The sequence below is a fragment of the Cylas formicarius genome, unplaced genomic scaffold (genome assembly GCF_029955315.1).
Source record: "Cylas formicarius isolate icCylForm1 unplaced genomic scaffold, icCylForm1.1 PGA_scaffold_10__41_contigs__length_53128322, whole genome shotgun sequence".
In the NCBI taxonomy this organism is placed as follows: domain Eukaryota; kingdom Metazoa; phylum Arthropoda; class Insecta; order Coleoptera; family Brentidae; genus Cylas; species Cylas formicarius.
The window spans coordinates 26,734,650-26,753,798 of NW_026844214.1; the positions used below are offsets into that span (position 1 = coordinate 26,734,650).

At 38.2% G+C, this 19,149-nt stretch overlaps 2 protein-coding genes across 3 annotated transcripts in view; one reads left to right on the forward strand and one right to left on the reverse strand.

Moving 5' to 3' along the window:
• Positions 1–19,149, forward strand: part of LOC132699467 (orexin/Hypocretin receptor type 1-like) — a 422,766-nt gene that overhangs the window by 33,196 nt on the left and 370,421 nt on the right. The window contains exon 2 of one of the 2 annotated variants that reach the window (XM_060666204.1): positions 14,459–14,539. The exons of the other annotated variant lie outside the window; for it this stretch is intronic. The gene's annotated coding sequence lies outside the window, so the exon portion shown is untranslated. The remainder of the gene's footprint in view (positions 1–14,458; positions 14,540–19,149) is intronic. 2 annotated transcript variants of the gene reach the window in all.
• Positions 668–1,676, reverse strand: LOC132708044 (uncharacterized). Its single transcript, XM_060680145.1, has 2 exons — positions 862–1,676; positions 668–805 (listed from the first exon to the last, which is right to left on the reverse strand). The coding sequence occupies exon 1, from the start codon at positions 1,564–1,566 to the stop codon at positions 1,108–1,110; it is 459 nt and encodes a 152-aa protein (XP_060536128.1). The 5' UTR covers positions 1,567–1,676; the 3' UTR covers positions 668–805; positions 862–1,107.

A 19,149-nucleotide genomic window follows, 5' to 3' on the forward strand; every position in this document is an offset into this window, starting at 1 on the left:
TTCGGCCCCAGGCCCCAAGTGCCCCCTACCGCTCTCCGGCACGCCCACAGAGCTCCAAAGGCCGACTTGGTCCTTGATCTTATATGTTCCTGGAAGGTCAACTTAGAGTCCAACCATACGCCCAAGTACTTGACACTTTCGCTTGCAGAAAGAGGCACCCCATCCATCGAAATGTTGAGGTTGCACTCCATCTTCCGTTTCCTAGTGAAGATGACCATCTCCACCTTGCCAGGATTGACAGCCAACTTGCTGTCCAGGCACCATTGTGAGAATCTTGCCAATGCCCCGTTCAGGAACCCCTGCATCCTCCTCACGTCCGTCCCCTGCGTCATTATCACAAGGTCGTCTGCATATGCCTGAGCATAGACCCCGTGTTCTTCCCTCAGAATATGCAATATCTCGTTCACCACTAGGCACCACAGGAACGGGGACAAGACCCCGCCCTGTGGACAACCCCATGATGAACCGATGGAGACCTGCTCCCCTCCCAGTCTTGCCTCGACCCTCCTGTCGGTTAGCATGGAGCGGATCCACCGTACAATGGCCGTCCCCACTCCAGTACTCTCCACCGTCCTGCAGATCGAGTACAGGGCAGTGTTATTGAAAGCCCCTTCGATGTCAGCGAACACGCACACCGACAGCCCTCCCGAGCCCATACCCTCCTCCAACCTGGAAGTCAGATGGTGAAGAGCTGAGCCCACAGACCCGCCACTTCGGTACGCATGCTGAGCTGACTCTAAAGGGGCCTCCAGCTCCACCCAGTCCCTCAGATACCACCAGTCTCTCCAGAGTCTTCATAATGAAGCTGGTGAGGCAAACAGGCCGGTACGACTTCGGGTCCGTGTAGTCACTCTTCCCTACCTTGAGAATGAATACTACCCTGCTGTGTCTCCACAGCTCGGGCACGTACCCCCTCGCAATGGAGGCCCTGAATAGGTCCATCAGCGGGCTGGTCAGGAGACCTCCGTCCCTTTGCAGCAGAGCCGGAAATACTCCATCCCCGCCCGCCGACTTAAAGGGGCCAAAGCTGTCAATAGCCCACCTCAGCCTACTATGGGTAACCACCCTTCTTGCCGTGGCGTAGTCGCATCCAAGACGACCCCCGGCTTAAATATTCCCCCTTGTGTCCGGATCAGCGGACCCTGGGAAGTGCGTGTTCAGCAACTGTTGTAGTGTGTCCGCTGGTCCCGCTGTGTAGCCACCGCCGGTCCTGCGGACCACCCCCAGTCTTCCCGCAGGGTCACTTCTGAGTACCCTAAGGAGCCTAGCCGCGTCCGGGGTATTCATTACTCCGTCGCAGTAGCCCCTCCAGGCCCTCCTCTGTGATGCCCGTAGTTCTTTTTTGTACTGTCTGCGGACCTCCCTATAGAGATCCCAGTCCGCATCTTGGCTGCTGCTCCTCGCTGTATTGAACAGCCTCCGCACTTTCCTCCTGAGACGCTCCAGGGAAGAGCTCCACCAAGGAGTCCTTCCCGCCCTATGCTCCTCTGTCTCAGGGCAACTATTCTCGAACGCCCGCATCATAGCGGAGCTGACTCGGTCGGCGGCCTCGTCAATCTCCTCCATTGTGCGGTGTTTCCTTGGTAAACCCCCTAGGCGCTAAGCGAGTTCCTCTCTATAGAGTTCCCAGTTTGTTGCCCGGGGGTTCCTAAATCTAACGGGTTCCCGAACACCCATCTCCAACCCAAAGGTGATGTATCTATGGTCCGACATAGAGTCCTCCCCACAGACACACCACCCAGTTATTTCCGGGAGCAGAGCCCTGGTACAAAGTGTTTAAATCTATGACCGAGCTCCGACCCGTCGTGAAAAACGTGGGTTCTACCCCTCTGTTGGCCACCTGCAGCCCTGCAGAGGCCATGAACTCCACGAGGTCTCCCCCCCTTCTATTCGTTGTCGCGCTGCCTCACAAAACGTGGTGAGCATTGCTGTCACAGCCAATCAAAAGAGGAAGATTCGCCTCCTCGCAGTAGGAGACCAAGTCACTGATCTCCTGCGGAGGACAGCTGCGGTCGCCTGGAAAGTACGCAGAGGCGACCACTACCTCCCTCACGCCGTCCCGAGTGGGGGATCTGACCAGAATTGGAACTAGGTCCCTGGACGCCTTGTCCCTTAGGCAAAAGGCCTAAAGGCCTTCAGCCCCATGGTTGAAATACAGGCCCTGGGACCACCCTCTAAGGAGTCGACACTATGCAGCATCGATCCTCCCAGAGATAAGCCCCTAACCCTTGATTTTACAATCCAGGGCTCTTGGATCAGTACAATAGATGTACCGCCCTCCGAAATTTTCCTGCATAAGTGGGCCGTTGCAGCCCTGCTGTGTTGCAGGTTAATCTGTAATATCCCCGTGAAGATATTATTGCGGGAATACCACCTGCGGGTCACGATGCTAGCCTCAGCCCGAATCCGAGCCCGAGGTAGCACCTCCCTTCGCTTCCGCTTCCTGACTGGTGGACCCTGATGGGTTTCCCCGGTCAACTTCCATCCGAGATACCTCCTCGGTTCTCGCTTCCTCGGAGGGCCCTCCGGAGGTCTCCTCCACAGAAGCCGTGGGCGCCGCCTCTCCGACAGGCCCGCCAACCTCCATGGACGAGCCCTCCTCGTGTGAGCCCCCCGCGGTCACCTCATCCCCCTGCGGCCTCGGCGCCGCCAGGTTCACTTTTACCTGTGTCGCCAGGCAGAAGAGAAGTGAGCCCTTAGCCGTGATGGCGCTTGCCGATTTCTCGTCCACGCCCACCACCAACCTTGTGCCCCTTGCATCCTCCGTCCTCTGCCAGACCCTCCAGGCACGGCAATCTAGGCCATTCTGAGCTGCCAGGCAGCGGACTAGTGCCTCATTCGAGACACCCGCCCCCAGGCCCGGAATCCATATCGCCGCCCTTCTCAGTCTCAATCCTTCCGGATCGACCTCCACCAGGTTTGCGAGCCCCCAGGGCCTGACGTTAATCAGCTCCCTGCGAACCCACTCCCTGGTTTCTTCATCCATCATCTCGATCAGGATGTGGCTCCTCCACAGCCTAACCGAGCGTATCCGGGGAGGGGTGTATTGCCCCCCCCTGCATGATATACATGCTTATGCGGAGGTTAAGAGACCCTATGAACCGCAGCAGGTCCTCGGAAGACAGGTCTGTTTCCTGTCCTCTGAGGCCCACCACCAGTTCAGGCCCCCCCGCCGCCGCTTGTGCATAGGACCTACTCCCACCTCTCAGAGCCCCCCCGGGACGGCCCGCTTTTCGCCGGGCCGCGTGTCGGCCGCCGACCCCCGGCAGGTGCCCCAACCTGGGTGGTCTCTCCCATTTTTCTTTTCCGCTTCCCGCCTGCCATTTCCGGTGTGCCCCCTATGGAGCCCTCCGTTGACGGCGTGGCAGGATTCCTGGGCGCCGGAAGAGAGCCCGTCTGCGGTTCCGAAACCGTCACCGCGAGTCTCTTCTTCTTCGCCCTCCTTTTTTCCGCCCCACTCCTATGTCTGGGGCGGTGTAACTAGTCCTATGAAAATATGCATATTATAAAAAAAATGCGTTTTTAAATTATGATTTCGTGGAAAAAAAGTTGGCGCTAATATAATTTAAAATGGAGACAATTTATTATAAAGTTTCAATTCATGCCGAGTACTCAATTTGCCAAAAATGAGTCTTCAATATTGAAAAACGGCCGTTATGGAATGCTTCGTATACCTACCCGATCGGTATATACATAAAAGGGTAAAAAGATCTTATATAGGAAGATAGAGTTTTACGGTTTGAGGAAGCAGTTTAAATGCAGTAAAACGCCGAGTCACTTCTTTTAAAAGGGAAAAGTATACAAATCTAGCCGTTCATATATATCCGGCAAATCCCCAATTTCCGGATTTTAAATGGCAGCCGTGTTTGGGCCGGTTATCGTAGAATTTTTGCGACTTTTTTGAGGAAATTTAACTTCAATATAAACTTCCCAATTCAGGTTTCGCGATATTAGCCTCGAGTTCGCTTTTTAACCGACTTTAATGGAGATTTTCTATTTTAGCGGAGAAAAAATGAATGTAATTGGTGATTATAGTATTATGTTATCATAAATTAGATAAATATGTTGCGTAAATTCGTAATTTTCCGATGTTACTCACCCAAGTGAAAGCTTATTACGTATCGCCGGAGGTTTGAGCTTGTAACCAAGTGGGGTCAGGGCTGTACCAGAGGCGCCTCAAGAAGATCTGATCCACTGAACTGAAACTCTGTAACTTGCGTTATATTCCTAAGCGAAAGAGATGCGGACGCGAAGGGAAGCCGTGGTTACAAATCGAGGTTACTCCGTAAGTATTTCTCTACAGATGGTAGCAAAGTGTCGAATGTTCAACAGGGAATACCACAAAGTGAAAGTAAAAGTTCAAAGTATCGAAAATTCCGAACGGCGTTCGGTCTCGTTTCGCGAATCTCAGCGAATCTCGTTTCGCGCGAGATCTGGATGGAGCAAACGATCGAATGTCAAATAGAAATTGACAAATAGATGTCTCGTTTGAATGACGTGATTTTTATATCGAAATAAGGAGACTTTGTAATTTGACAGTGGATAATAGATAGGTATATCCGAATATGAATTAGCAAAATGTTGCGTTTCCAAAAAAATATATGTTAATTGTATTGAACGGCATTGCAACCTGCATTCAAAAGAACCGTGAGTATCCTTTTGAATATTTTTTCGTCGTTAACGCCCCCTATTTATTACAGCCACCGCAAGGTAAAAGTTAACGTCTACCAAATCAAATTTATTTAAATTTTATATTTATTATTATTAATAATTTATTTGACAACGTTGACAACTTCATCTTTCAAACAAGCAACTGACTAAAGTATTTTTGACTTTTTCTCCATCTTGAATGTAAAACTTACTTACTTACCCTATGGACCACTCTGTAGAGAATTTTTCAAAGAAACTTCCACAGGCTACTGTAATACTATTTACAAATCTTCTGGTCAATCATCCTGTTGGCTTCTTCAGCGTTTAACTCAAACTGATTGGTGAAATTTCAGCAAGTTTGATTTATAAACAACCGACACAAGAGGAATTCAGGAGATTCGTAAAAAGCATGTATAAAATAGATTAAAGGCAAAATTTCAAGTTTTTTGGGCGTATCACTCATTTAACATTTCTTAAGCTTCGTTATAGAACTAACAAGTTGCAAACTCATTTTTTGGCAAACTATGTAGGGTTTGCACCGGAGGATGGTAATGAAACCGATTATGAGCTGACTGTGCAACTTGCCAGTTGTGAGTGAAGCTTGGGGTAACAAACATTTATGGGCCCCAAGCTATTTTACAAATAAGGTAAGACATTTCTTATAGTCACATGAAAATCACATAAAAATGTACTTATATTGATACAAAAATACTTTAATCTTAATCTTTTGTTGCACGGGTGTAGCATAAAATATTTGTACTGATTGTTCTCTTTTCTGGTGTACAACTGTTCAAATATTATTCCTAACAGATAGTATTTCCTCCATAATTTTCTGTTATCCACATTTCCTTTTATTTGACGTACAATCCAGTGTGCCTTGTCCAAGTAAAAGCCTTTATGAATAACATTTTGTATTTTTATGACAAAGGTAACCTCTACCTTGATGCACCTTCCTAGGAGTTACCAGAGAATTTTTTTCATTAATGCCAAATATATTTATTTAGGACTTAAACAAAGGTAGGTAACACCTACCGAAAAAAAAAAGAAATACATGCTAATCCCTGAAAAACTCAAAATTTATGCCCATATTTGATGAAGGGTAGGTCCGACGATTTGGCTCATATCACCAATGAATGTAAAATCATATTTTATCCCTCTTTCTCAAATTTGATTTCTTTCATACAGGGGCTTCCGAGAAAAATGGCTGATGCCAAGCTTTTGTGCCACACTGTATAACCAAACTAATATCTAGGTCACTCGCTTGCTCCCAGAACTCTAGTCAAGTCTTTCAGTTTTACATGTATATTCGATTGCCTGCACCTTTGCATAGAGGTTTATACTGTGTAAGGCACCTTCGGCATTTCTAAAATTACATTAACATATATAATATATAATTTCAGCCGCACAGTGTAATGTACAAACAATTCTAAAAATATTAGATATGTTTGCAACTCTTAAAATTCCTGTCTTGCATATGGTCCTCAACCTTTTTTCAACCTTTCCTGATGCTTAATATTTGTTTTTGTACATCTGACGTATCTTTTTGCAATACAAAGGGTTAAATAATGTTGAAAAATACCACATTATTGCACTAAATATGCAAAATGTGAGCTACTATAAAATATTATGAGAGGTTATGTTCCTGGTCTGCATTTCAACCTACCAACTCAATGAGTTTACTACCTACAGTTAACTGAAGTCCCGTTTAAAAAAGTAACAAAATGTTAACTAATTTAGATAAATCATTTAAAATAAGTATTAAATTTGATATCCCATATAAAAATCGCTGGTTCTAACCTAAACATTCTGTTAATTTGTATATTACTCTATCACGTATAATTTTGTCTGTACGTCACACCTCAGCTGTTGGCGAGTCCGCTGTTCGAAACCACACGCGCGCCCGTGTCCGATCTCATACGAACTTTTCGACACTTGGAACATTCGACTCTCTTCCCATCGGGAACAATACAAATGGTCGAATGTTCTAATTGTCGAAAATGTGGGAATACCACAAATGGTCGAAAATCCCGAGCGGCGTTCGGTCCCGTTTCGGAAAGTCTCGATGAGTCTCGTTTTGCTAGGGACATCGATGGAGATGGTAGCAAATGAACGAATGTTCAAATGGTCGAAAATCCCGAACGGCGTTCGGGTTCGGGAGGGGTGGTGGTTTGTAACAGCCGATCCGCCAACAGCTGAGACGTGACGTTTACGTGATCGAGTGACAGAACGTTTAGGTTAGAACCAACAATTTTTATAGGGATATCAAGTTTGAAACTTATTTAAAATGATTTATCTTACTAAGTTAACATTTTATTTATTTATTTTAAACAGGAATTCAGTTAATTGTGGGAAGTAAATTCATACGGTAATGCAGAACAGGAACAGAACCCGTTAGGGAAAGTTTTTCACTTTATGTATTATTCACTCAGAAGGTGTAACGGAACGAGGTAAAATTGATTTAATATTTTATAGTAACTCACAAAAAAGGCATTTTGCATGTTTAGTGGAAAAACATCGTATTTTACCCTTTATAGGTTTAAAGGTTAATCAACATATGTATATTCGAGTTATTGCAAAAAGATATCTCAGAAGCACAGAAACAAAATATCAAGCATCAGAAAAAGTTGAAGAGAATGGTGTATTCATCTTAAGAAAGGGACAACATAATAATGAACACTTGAAGGATCAAATATAAGACAGGAGTTGCAAGCATCTATAAGAAAGGAGACTGAAAAAATATATGCAATAGACTTGCGATAAGGTAAAGAAGTTCTTAGTACGACTGAAACTATATAAGTATTAATAAATTTCAATTATGGTAACGTAATTTTAGAAATGCCGAAGGTGCCTTACTTCCTTCAATTTAGTATTTACGTTTATGCAGAGGTGGAGGCAATCGAATATATCTGTAGAACTGAGAGACTTGACTAGCGTTCTCAGAGCGAGCGAGTGACCTAGATATTAGTTTGGTTATACAGTTGGGCACAAAAGCTTGGCATGAGCCATTTTTCTCGCAAGGCTCTGTATGAAAGGATATTAGCCAATTTGTTGGACCTACCCTTCTTCAAATATAGGCATAAATTTTTTGTTTCTTTTCTGGGATTAGCAAGTATTTTATATTTATTCGGTAGACACCTTTGTATAAGTTAATAGAAACAACCAATAAATATTAAATAGCTATATATATATATATTATATATATATATATATATATATATATATATATATATATATATATATATATATATATATATATATATATATATATATATATATATATATATATATATATATATATATATATATATATATATATATATATATATATATATATATATATATATATATATATATATATATATATATATATATATATATATATATATATATATATATATATATATATATATATATATATATATTCCTGGATATCATCCGTTCGTTTGTTGAACTCCGACTGAAATCCTGCAGACGTTTCGCCAAGATCTCACTTGGCATCTTCAATGCTCGCGCTCCGAAAACACTTCGAACACTTATATTATATATAATTATATTTATTGGTGGCTTCTACTACCTAGCTTCTACCTACCGAAGAAATATAAAAGATTTGCTAATCCCAGAAAAAATCAAAATTTATGCGCATATTTGATGAACAATAGTTCAAAAAATTTGCCTAATATGACCAATCATTTTTTATCCCTGTCTGCCAAATTTGATTCCTTTCATACAGGGGCTTGTGAGAAAAAAGGCTCATGCCAAGCTTTTGTACCAAACTGTATGGCCAAACTGATATCTAAGTCACTCGCTAGCTCCCAGAACTCTAGTCAAGTCCTTCAGTTCTACAAGTATCTATAGGTATATACATAGCCTCCACCTCTGCATATTGAGTTGAAGGAAGTAAGGCACCTTCGGAATTTCTAAAATTACATTAACATAATTGAAATATATTAATAGTTTCAGTCGTACAGTATAACGTACCACACATTTCTACAAATACTTTTTATACTAATAACTTATTTACCTTGTCGCAAGTGTATTGCATACCTATATTCTTTCGGTCTCCTTTCTCTCTTACACATGCTTGCAACCCCTGTCTTGTATTTGGTCCTTCAAGTGTTCATGATTATGTCGTCCCTTCCTTAAGATGAATACACCATTCTCTTCAAACTTTCCTGGTGCTTGATATTTTGTTTCGGTGCATCTGAGATATCTTTTTGCAATAACTTGAATATACATATATTTATTAGTACATCACACTGTATGACTATATAAGTAATAATATTATTTGTTAATGAATTTTAGAAATGCCTTATTTTCTTCAACTCATAAATTTTGATTATTTTCTGGGATTAGCAAATATTTTATATTTTTTCTACCTTTGTATAAGTTAGTAGAAGCCACCAATAAATGTTAAATAACAATATATATTTAAAAAATTACTGTTAACTCCTAGTCAGGTGTATAAAGGTAGAGGTTACCTTTGTCATAAAAATACAAAATGTTATTATTATAGGCTTTTACTTGGAGAAGGCATTGTTTATAGTACGTTAACTACAAGGAAATGTGAATGTAAGAAAATTATGGCGGAAGGACTATGTTTTGGGAATAATTATTAAAATGCTTGTGCTTTAAATTTTTGTTTCAGTACAAATATTTTCTGCTACACCAATGGAACAACAAAATATGTGAGTTTAGAAGCCAGGTCCACAATACTGTAGGTTTTAAAGTATTTTTGTATCACCATAAGTACATTTTTATGTGATTCTCATGTGGATATGAGAAATGTCTCACGTTATTTGTAAAGTAGGTTAGGGGTAGTGGGCCATAAATGTGTGTTATCCCAAGAAATTTTAATTGAGTGATACACCCCAAAAACTTGAAATTTTGCCTTTAATCTATTCTATACAGAATGCTATTTACAAATCTTTTGGATTCTTCTGGCGTCGGTTGTTTATAAATCAAACTTGCCGAAGTTTAACCAATCATCAGTTTCAGATAAGCTCTGAAGAAGTGAACAGGATGATTGGCCAAACGTCAGTCACTTTTATTTCTAAACAAGCGATACAGGACGAACCAGAAGATTTGTATATAGTATTACAGTATGCCGTGGATGTTTCTTTGAAAAATTCTATAGAGAGGGGTAACTAAGTAAGTTTTAGATTCCAGACGGATAAAAAGTAAAAAATAATTTAGTAAGGTGCTTGTTTAAATGATGAAGTTATCATTTTTAAAATTTCAATAAATTTGAATTCATAGACGCCAACTTTTACCTTAGCCGGTGGCTGTAATAAATAGAGAGCGATAATGACGATAAAATATTCAGAAATATACTCACGGGTTAATAAAAAATATTCTTTTGAATGCGTGTTGCAGTACACTTAACCAATATTTTTTGGAAACAATAATTGCGCATAGGAATTCATGTGTCCTGTGCGGATTTAGCACCCGATGTACGTCCTGTATCTTTAAAATAAGTAACCTTTTGCTAATTCGATTCGGATTATTCCTACGTATTATCGACTGTCAAATTGCAAAGCCTTCCTATTTCGGTATAAAAATCACGTCATTCACACGAAACAGCTATTTGTCCTTTTCTGTTTGACATTCGACTGTCTGCTACATTTAAACATTCGACCATTTTTCTTGTTCCCGTTCAAAGTATCGAAAAGTTCGTGTGGGAGAGGGTGCTTAGACAGCCAACCTCTCTCTTTAGTAAAAACTTTGCCTTTAACCGCGTTTAATTCCCAAATTGCTTGCGATACACTAATTGCTTGGTATTTCAACAAAAGATTACATGCTCAGGGGCACTGCCATGCTATATGTAACACGAAAAAAATAACCTCAGATAATCCTCAGTCTTTACGTAACTTAGTAGATACCCATTGGGGCTTTGTTCTGGTTGTTGTTGTTAGGCCAGTTAGAAAGGGACACATTAATTAAATTTGAGTTGGAACATAAATCTACTGATATATCGCTTTATGAAAATGTCATTAGTTTCTCCAAAAATGTGGTGACACCTATGCCAATATTAATTATTCCGTGAATACTACCAAAATGGTAAATACCATGCCACAACCACTGGTTAAACAAACAAGTGCTTTTTTCGTTGAAAAATCTAAGTCTGAAAATCGAAACGAATGTCTCTTTTGCAAGAGTGATCAAGCTTTGTGTAAATGTGATTCTTCAATAAATAAATCACCCAACGATCGTTATAGTTTCTGCAAAAATCATTATCTCTGTTTGAAAGGTTTGAACGATAAGAGGGCTATCAACGTCATCAGAAGCTTTTAAATTTTAATCCGCTCACTTCTTCAAACCATTCCAATAGCTTGCATAACATTTCGAATACTTCGTTAAGTACTACACAAACAAATAATAGTACTCAGATTTTGTTTACTCAAACATCAAATGAACCTGGCCGCTTTGTCCGCTGTGGAAAAAATTGTATCAGCATGAGATACCATCCACAGTTCGATACTCCGCGTCCTATAGATGGTCTTTTGGGCTCAGACGCGTTTTCGGCATTATTGTTAAAGGACCGTATACATGCTAGAACCGTCTAGGTTGATGCTGCCAATACGTTTGTTGGTTGCCTTTTAATGGGAAAGATAGATGGTACTTTTCAATTGAAAACGTATTCGCTCTTCTCCAAGTTTTCCAACGACGGACTGAAAAATTCTCTAAGATATTTCTGGGAAATAGAAAACCTACCCAAGTGCTCAGTCTTGTCGACGGAAGATTTTGCGAAACCCATTTTCCCACCTGTGGAACTACGAAAGTAGGTACATAGTGTCCTTGCCGTTCCGTCAACCGTATAAATACTCTCCGATTAAATTAAGTTATGAGCTGACGTTGCTAATAATTCAAAAACAACGGCATTAAAAAATTGGGAGACGTTTATGACACAGATCAATTAAGGTAATGTCTTCGAAATGGGTATATTTATAAACTCGCCATTTTTCGCCAAGGGTGGTCTACGTCGACTTTCCCAAATCGAGCAGACGATCTGAGGGGGTTTAAACGTATATTTGAAGATATTTTGGACAACTCGTTAGACTCAGTAGCCATATTGAATTTAAAAGTCAATACTCTAAATTTGATTGAAGGATTTTCCTTAAAAGTCAAGGTAAATTAACCTCATCGTAACTAAAATTTTATTTTCATTTGTTGCCTTTTTTATTTCAGAACATTGTAGTTCAAAAAAGTATACCCCTGATCTAGAAAAATAGTCTATTGAATGATTAACTTTTATAAGAAATTGCTTCAATGTATTGTTTGCTTTAATCGCTGTAGATAAAGTGCTACTTTTGAACAACTTAGCCAGGTGTAAAGAAATATTAACTGTTTGTCCTAGTGAAGCCTTTTAACCTACTCGCCATTATTCCTTTGGATCTTCTCCCGACTGGTATTGCTCTTCGCCATTTTTGTAGTCGTTCATTCTGTTTACGTGTTTATAACAGATCGTACTTTGTTCTCTAAGGTTTTGATTACTCGCAATGTTATATAATCTTGATCTTATACGTTCTTGCTTGCTTTTTATAAAAACCGACTCAGGGGTAATCCAGAAGTTTTGTAAAAAGTATTACAGTAGCTTGTGGAAATTTCTTTGAAAAAAACATTATTGCTTGCTTTTGGTTACTGTCTCCTTTCTTGCCCGCTAATTGGGTATTATCTGTTGGGTCGCCTAAATAAATCAACGAACTGTCAGGAAAGAATCTCCACTTTATTTAAATAAAATAAAGCAGGGGGAAGAAATCGTACATTTGTATTTATATATAAATATGACGTTTGGAATTTGACTGTTTGTTTTCGATGTACGCCATTAGAGGAAATTATATTTACCTTACCGAAAGAGTTATTTTGCTTCGATTTCCTTGGAGAAAAGTTACCGTTTGCCAAGTTTAAACACCTCCGTGGAGGTAATGAAACGTTACATATTTTTTTATTAACAGCAACGAACGCTCGCTGAAAAAAAAAATCCTGTTCACATAGCACCGAAGAAAGTAATCTTTTTGTTACGAAAAAAATTTAGCGAACCAGTCGAAGCCGTAACATTTACCAACTCTGTTTCTGGACTGTTTACACTCTTGAATGGATTTTTCTCTGGTAGAAGAATTGATTACATGCAAGAATTTTAGTTTTATCGAATAAGATTTGATGTCCGGTTTCATGATTGTATTCGGCAACTGCTGATGAGTGGCCTTTCATGTTCATTTAACCTGAAATTGTTCTTGCTGTTACTCCAATATTCTTTGCATATGCATGGAATGTTGTTCACTTTACTACCAAAGCTCAAATACCAAAGTATCTTTTAGAAATTTAAAATATATATATAGGTTTCGAAGAGTTTTGCTACTTTGTATTATGATGTACGGGAATTATGTGAGCTGTTTACTATTGCGCAGTGCATGTGTTAGATTCATATGCTGAAGTCACCTATTGGCCGAAATAAATACTCAATTTGCAATATGATCAAAGCCAAATGAAAATGAAAAAAAAATCGTATTATTTTCACGGTGAGGGAAGTTATACCTCCGTAATTTTAAATAAATAAGTCGTGGGTTAGCTTTTTGAGATACTTAATCCAAATAAGTTCAGTGCGGCAAATGATTTTTAAAAATAATTTATTTTATTTTTTTTGCAGAAGTGAGTATCAAAGAATTTAGTCAAATATTCAAAGTGGCCACCATCTTCTTCCATGCAGTTGTAGGTCATTTGTTCAAAGACGTTCTGACATTTTCGTACATTTTTACTATTCTTTCATGCAGCAGATCTGGAGATATGCTAGCCATTCGATGTGCATGTGAATGGGTGGATATATATTATTTAAAAATTGTCTTATAAAAGTAGGCTGAGGATTAGCACGATCTTACTGGTAGGTTGATGATCTTATGCTTCGACTTCCTCGGGTATTAGGTTGTCGATTTCGTTTTCCAAAAACTGTAAATATCTACATTTCTTCGTTAAGAGTACTTGGGATAAAAATTTACCCAATTGTGCTTATGCCTTCTCCAAATATTAAGTTTTTGTGAGTGTTATGGATGAGCTTAGTCAAACCGTTTAGGCTAAAGGAACATTTGTAAAAGTCGCTTACTTCTTGAAAAAAAATTAATCGACTTGAGATAAAACTTGACTGAAACCATTAGTTAGCTTATTGTACTAACGAAATGGTAGTTAGTGGTACTGAGTTTTCTAAAATCGAAAAACTCGCAAAAATGCGGAAATTAAAAAAAATACTTTTTGTCATGCACCGTCCAATAACTTAGAAACTATTCAACATATCCGAATAATTATTTGTTTGACGTGAAGACCATATATAAGCGATGATAACTGAGGGGATATGAATTTCAAATTTTTTTGTTTTCCATTTTTTTCATGACCTTCAAATATGAAAATTTGTATTGAAATTGTCAGTAAGCGAGAATTTTTTTTATTTGGACATTTTTCGTGCTATATACTGCGAATGAAATGAAGTAAAATAAAAAACGCAGCCTTTTATCTGCAATAGTATTCGAAATATGATTTTTTGAACCGCACCATACGTTCACGCTCAACCATTCAAGCAAAAAATAATTCGATGATTAGGAAAATCAAGAAAGTATACACATAATTTCAATGAACTAATGAACATTTTTATTTCTGAATTTTTGAGTAATCAAAATATATATATTTTTTCAAAATCATTTACAAATCTTCATCCAATGATTCCGCTTGGCCTATTATATCTTGATTGTTACAGAATTTGCAATTACATTCTTCACAGCACTTTAAGCCTTGCGCTACACATTTACTTTTATTGCTGTTGCAGGTTGCATCAGAACATCGCAAAACCCGAATGCTGTTGATTTTATGTGGTACAGGATGTTGTGTCGAAAATATTGGTGTCCAGGTATTGTTCTCATTTGTCCATCCTTATTTATTTGGGTCATCAAAATTTGTATAGGGTACGCGACTGAAATAATAATTAAAAAAAACATTATAGTATTGAACTAACATATTCCCACGTTTCATAATAAATTGTATGCTTTTTAAGTGTTGTGCAAGTGCATTATAAGCTAGTGACAGTTTCCATCGCAGGTCTGTGAATTTGTTGTTAACTGAATCCGCAGACCATTTTTAAGGATAAAATATAGTTGTTCTTGCACAGGTCCACTGTTTTACTGTCCATCTGTGTCTAGAACATGAAAGGCTGTCTTCTTCTTGCCAATTTTGAAAAAATGCACTGTCATATCCCGTGAGACAATGTATCGCCAAAATATATTTTTTTCTATTTCTCTCAAACTTCCAACTATCTTCTAAACTGATAATGCCCCAATTCGATAAATAGTCTGCAAACGTGTATTTGCTCCGTAACAAAGTAATGATCCAGAAGTAAAATATAAACATTGGTTGTGATACAGGTGTTTTCAGGATTTTTAGATCCTCCTCTTATTATCAATGATTTGACTTTATCTGACAATTGCTGCATTCCTCAAAACATTGTCCACCATAACAATTAATAAGGATTATTGGCGGAGAAAGTCATTAAAAAATGGAACCTTTCGGGAGCCAGAAACTTTATATTCAGTTATGTTAAATAATTTACCACGTCTTAGTCTCTTGGTATATTTCAATGACTGGGAGATGTAATTATCAAAAACAACTGCAAATCTTCTGGCATTGGGTTTGTCACCGATACTTTTTTCGAAAACATTTGTCCTAAGTCGTTGAATGTCATAGAAGAAGTGGGTTTCAATTCCTGAATGAGTTACCATATCATCAATAATTTAAGAATATACATTTGGATATAAATCCATTTTCTCATTATTTTGTTCCAATCTATCGAAGTAATGCTCCTGGATTTTGAGAGAAATAATATCGTCGGACTGTTTATATTAACCGTGCGCTTTCGAAGCTGCCACATAAGATTCTGCGTTTTTTTTTTTTTAAACTTCCTCATATATTTTACCACATTTCTTTCTCAGCATATAGTATGAAAATTTTCCAAATAAAGTTTCTCGCTTAATGAAAATTTCAATACAAAAAAATCCAATTTTTGAAAAAAATGGAAAATAAAAATTTATCAGTTATCATCAATTATGTATGGTCTTCGAGTGAAACAAAAAATTATTCAGATATGTTGAATAATTTCGGAGTTTTTTAAGGGTGAATAATAAAAAGTAATTTTTTTGAAGTTCCCTACTAACGATTTGGGTGAGGTTTCATCTCGTTCTAAGCCGAAAAAAAAAAACTGATCATTTTTACCGCTTTTTTACCCACTAATTAGGTGTAAGACATCTCATTCTTCGGATTTAATTGTACTGAACCTCGCACTTTTATATAGTAATTATTTGTTGTGACCTTTAATAACCCTTTATATACCGGAATGAAGAAAGACAAAACCATATATATATATATATATATATATATATATATATATATATATATCACGTATTGATTCACGGATGGAAAAATGTGATGACACTATATTCCGGGATATCATCCGTTCGCTCGTTGAACTCCGACTGGAATCCTGCATCCGATTGGAATCCTGCAGACGTTTCGCCAAAATCTCACTTGGCATCTTCAATGCTCGCGCTCCGAAAACACTTCGAACACTGGGAGGTTATCGGCGGTGCGTGCGGTATTTATACTCTGCGCCGGAGATGGTAACGGTGCTGCTTGTGCGTCGGGGGAGGTGGCTCCGCCCCCCGAATTGTCGCGTTGTTAATTTCGCCCGATCGTAGTTGCGATGTCCCCGTTGGCTGCTGCGGAGAACGATAATTAAACAGCAGAGCGATGCGCAGCAGCCAACGGGGACATCGCAACTACGATCGGGCGAAATTAACAACGCGACAATTCGGGGGGCGGAGCCACCTCCCCCGCGCACAAGCAGCACCGTTACCGTTATATATATATATATATATATATATATATATATATATATATATATATATATATATATATATATATATTATGTTCCAAAAAGGTATTTTTCAATTAAAATGAGAAGATTTGATTCCATATTAATTAATATTTCTGAAATTATTTCCGTTGTGTTATACAATTGTGTGAATATCTACAAAATATTTTCCAAAGAGCGTAAAGTACAACAGACGCATACTTAAATTTAAACCAAAAGAAACAATTTCAGTCACTTGTTCAGTAAAACTCACTTTCTAGTGTCAAATTTAGAGAATCTAATATTATATTTATATTAATATTTTTATTGATTAGCAGTGTCTTTTAGAAAAATTAACTTCTAAAATTTACATTTACATTTACAAGAGATAGATCTATCGAATTCAATGAGCCAAAACCATTATTTGTGGAAGCACTATAGCTCCTTCAAATTGAACTGCTAAAAGATAGTTTCATTACCCCAAAGACAATAAAATTGAATAGCGGTACGGGTGGAATTCTTAGTCGATACTTGAGATTTCCTTGACATGGGAAGAAAGAAAAAGTATAACATCATTAAAGAGTCTATAAGTCTAAAGTTTTGGTTGCTACCGCAGAAGTACCTCAAGGGTTGACTTGAGGGTTGAGTCTTTTTCTTTTCTTTTTTTCTTTTCGTTTTTTTGATTTTCATTAACAATTAATATATTACTTTAAGCGTGCCTGGTTGTTTGTGAATAACGTTAAGATCTTTCTGGGCATTAGTGGTGTTCCGTGTACTTTCTGAAACTTAATGTTTGGCAAATGCAAAGTTCTGTCTTTTTATTGGAACAATACTCCCAGGTTGTTCGGCATGTACTCACCGGTGCGCTCTTCGAGAGGTTTGATACGTTCAGAGATCCCAATATTGTGTCTGGTACTAACTTTTATTGATAATGGCAAGGTCATTCCAATTATCTGTTAGAAACTGGTTAGGTCCGTAAAATCCTTAAACTTGTTTACCCAACATTTATAAGGAGTAAACTAGCATGTTCATTTAAAATATGATCACCTATCTACGAAAATTATACTTCTAGTTTGAAGAATGTCAGCGTAAATGCTTACAATATTTTCACTTTAAGTTATGAGTTTTTTTTTACTCCAAACTGATATGGAGTCTCCTAAGGCTAGACGGACGTGTTTATCTGTGGCCACACTGTATAAACTCGTTATAAATGTTGGGGAAACTGCCGAAACTCCGGAAAACACCTCTAAACTGAATTAATTAAGGCAGCTGGGGTTGTTGATGGTTCGGCAGTACTTACAGTCAACTCAGTTTGTTCTTGCACATTTTTTGCAGTAAACAGAAAATATACAGGGTGTATCACTAATTTTTTATGAGCAAAAGAATAAAAAATACAAATTTAATTTTTAAATGCACATGTAAGTAGCTACTACCACCAAAGTTCTTTAATTATGGCAATTACTTTTCTGTCAGTAAAGAAAGTGAATAAAATTAAATCCAAAAAATTTGAATTTTAATATTTATTGGACATGGAGACAAAACGTGAACTCAAGAAGAAGTTTGTAATTTATTTAACGCAAAATATCGAGAAAGACGCATTGCAAGATCCACAGTGAGTAAATTTTTAGAAATAGGGCATGTTAAAGATTTTTTACGGCCAGGTCGTCCAAAAAATAATGAGAACACTAGATTAAACATTTTATTAGAAGTTGAGGATAATCCCCATAGTATATCTTCTGAAGTAGTTCAACTAATGATGCTCGTCAATACACAACTTTACGTGTATTAAAAGAATAAAAGTATCATCAATTTCCCAAATGCAAATCAGATATGCCAGATAGACAGATTTGGTTTCAACAGGATGTAGCTCCGCTTCATTTTGTTCGGAAAGTGCGTGAATTAGATACCAAATAAGTTAGGGTTATGGGATTATTATGAATTATGCTTGGAATTTGACGCAGAATTCGAAAATGGATTTAAAAAAATGGTGTTTCTTTAAAAAAAAGGAAATTGATGTCGACATCTATTTTTTGACCCATCCTGTACATTTTCTATTTACTGTAAAAAAATGCTCAAGAAAAATATATCTTGGACGTGTGCGAAAATTTTTCTTAAAATCCAATTCTGATTTTTAAATGAATTTGTTACATATTTTAACCATTCACTGTATATACAAGATAGTTGAGCTTTTCATATTTCCCAAATGAAAGGAATTCCTTTTTAATCTATAATTTGTACGGGAAAGGGGCAAAGATAATTGTTTTACCCATTTAAAGGCAGTTCTTGATGAAGGCTAACCGGTTAGCTGCTGCGTAGATAATTTTTAAAAAAACCAGTTGATTCTGGTTTGAGCACTTCTTTCTATCGACGGGATTAAATTGGAATCTGTTCAATCCTGTTGCTTTCCTGTTCGAGTCCATTATTCCACGTGACAAAGCCTGACGCGGACACACTCGAATTGTCGTCGGTGTGTCGTTATTTTCGAGCAATCAAGTCGAAAATTAATTGCAGAATCATGAAGCTCGAGTAAATTAGTAAGTTTGTTAAGTTTGACTTTTTATTTAGCCGACTGGTAGCCACCTCGAGAAATGATGCAATATGGCGTGAGATATTTTATT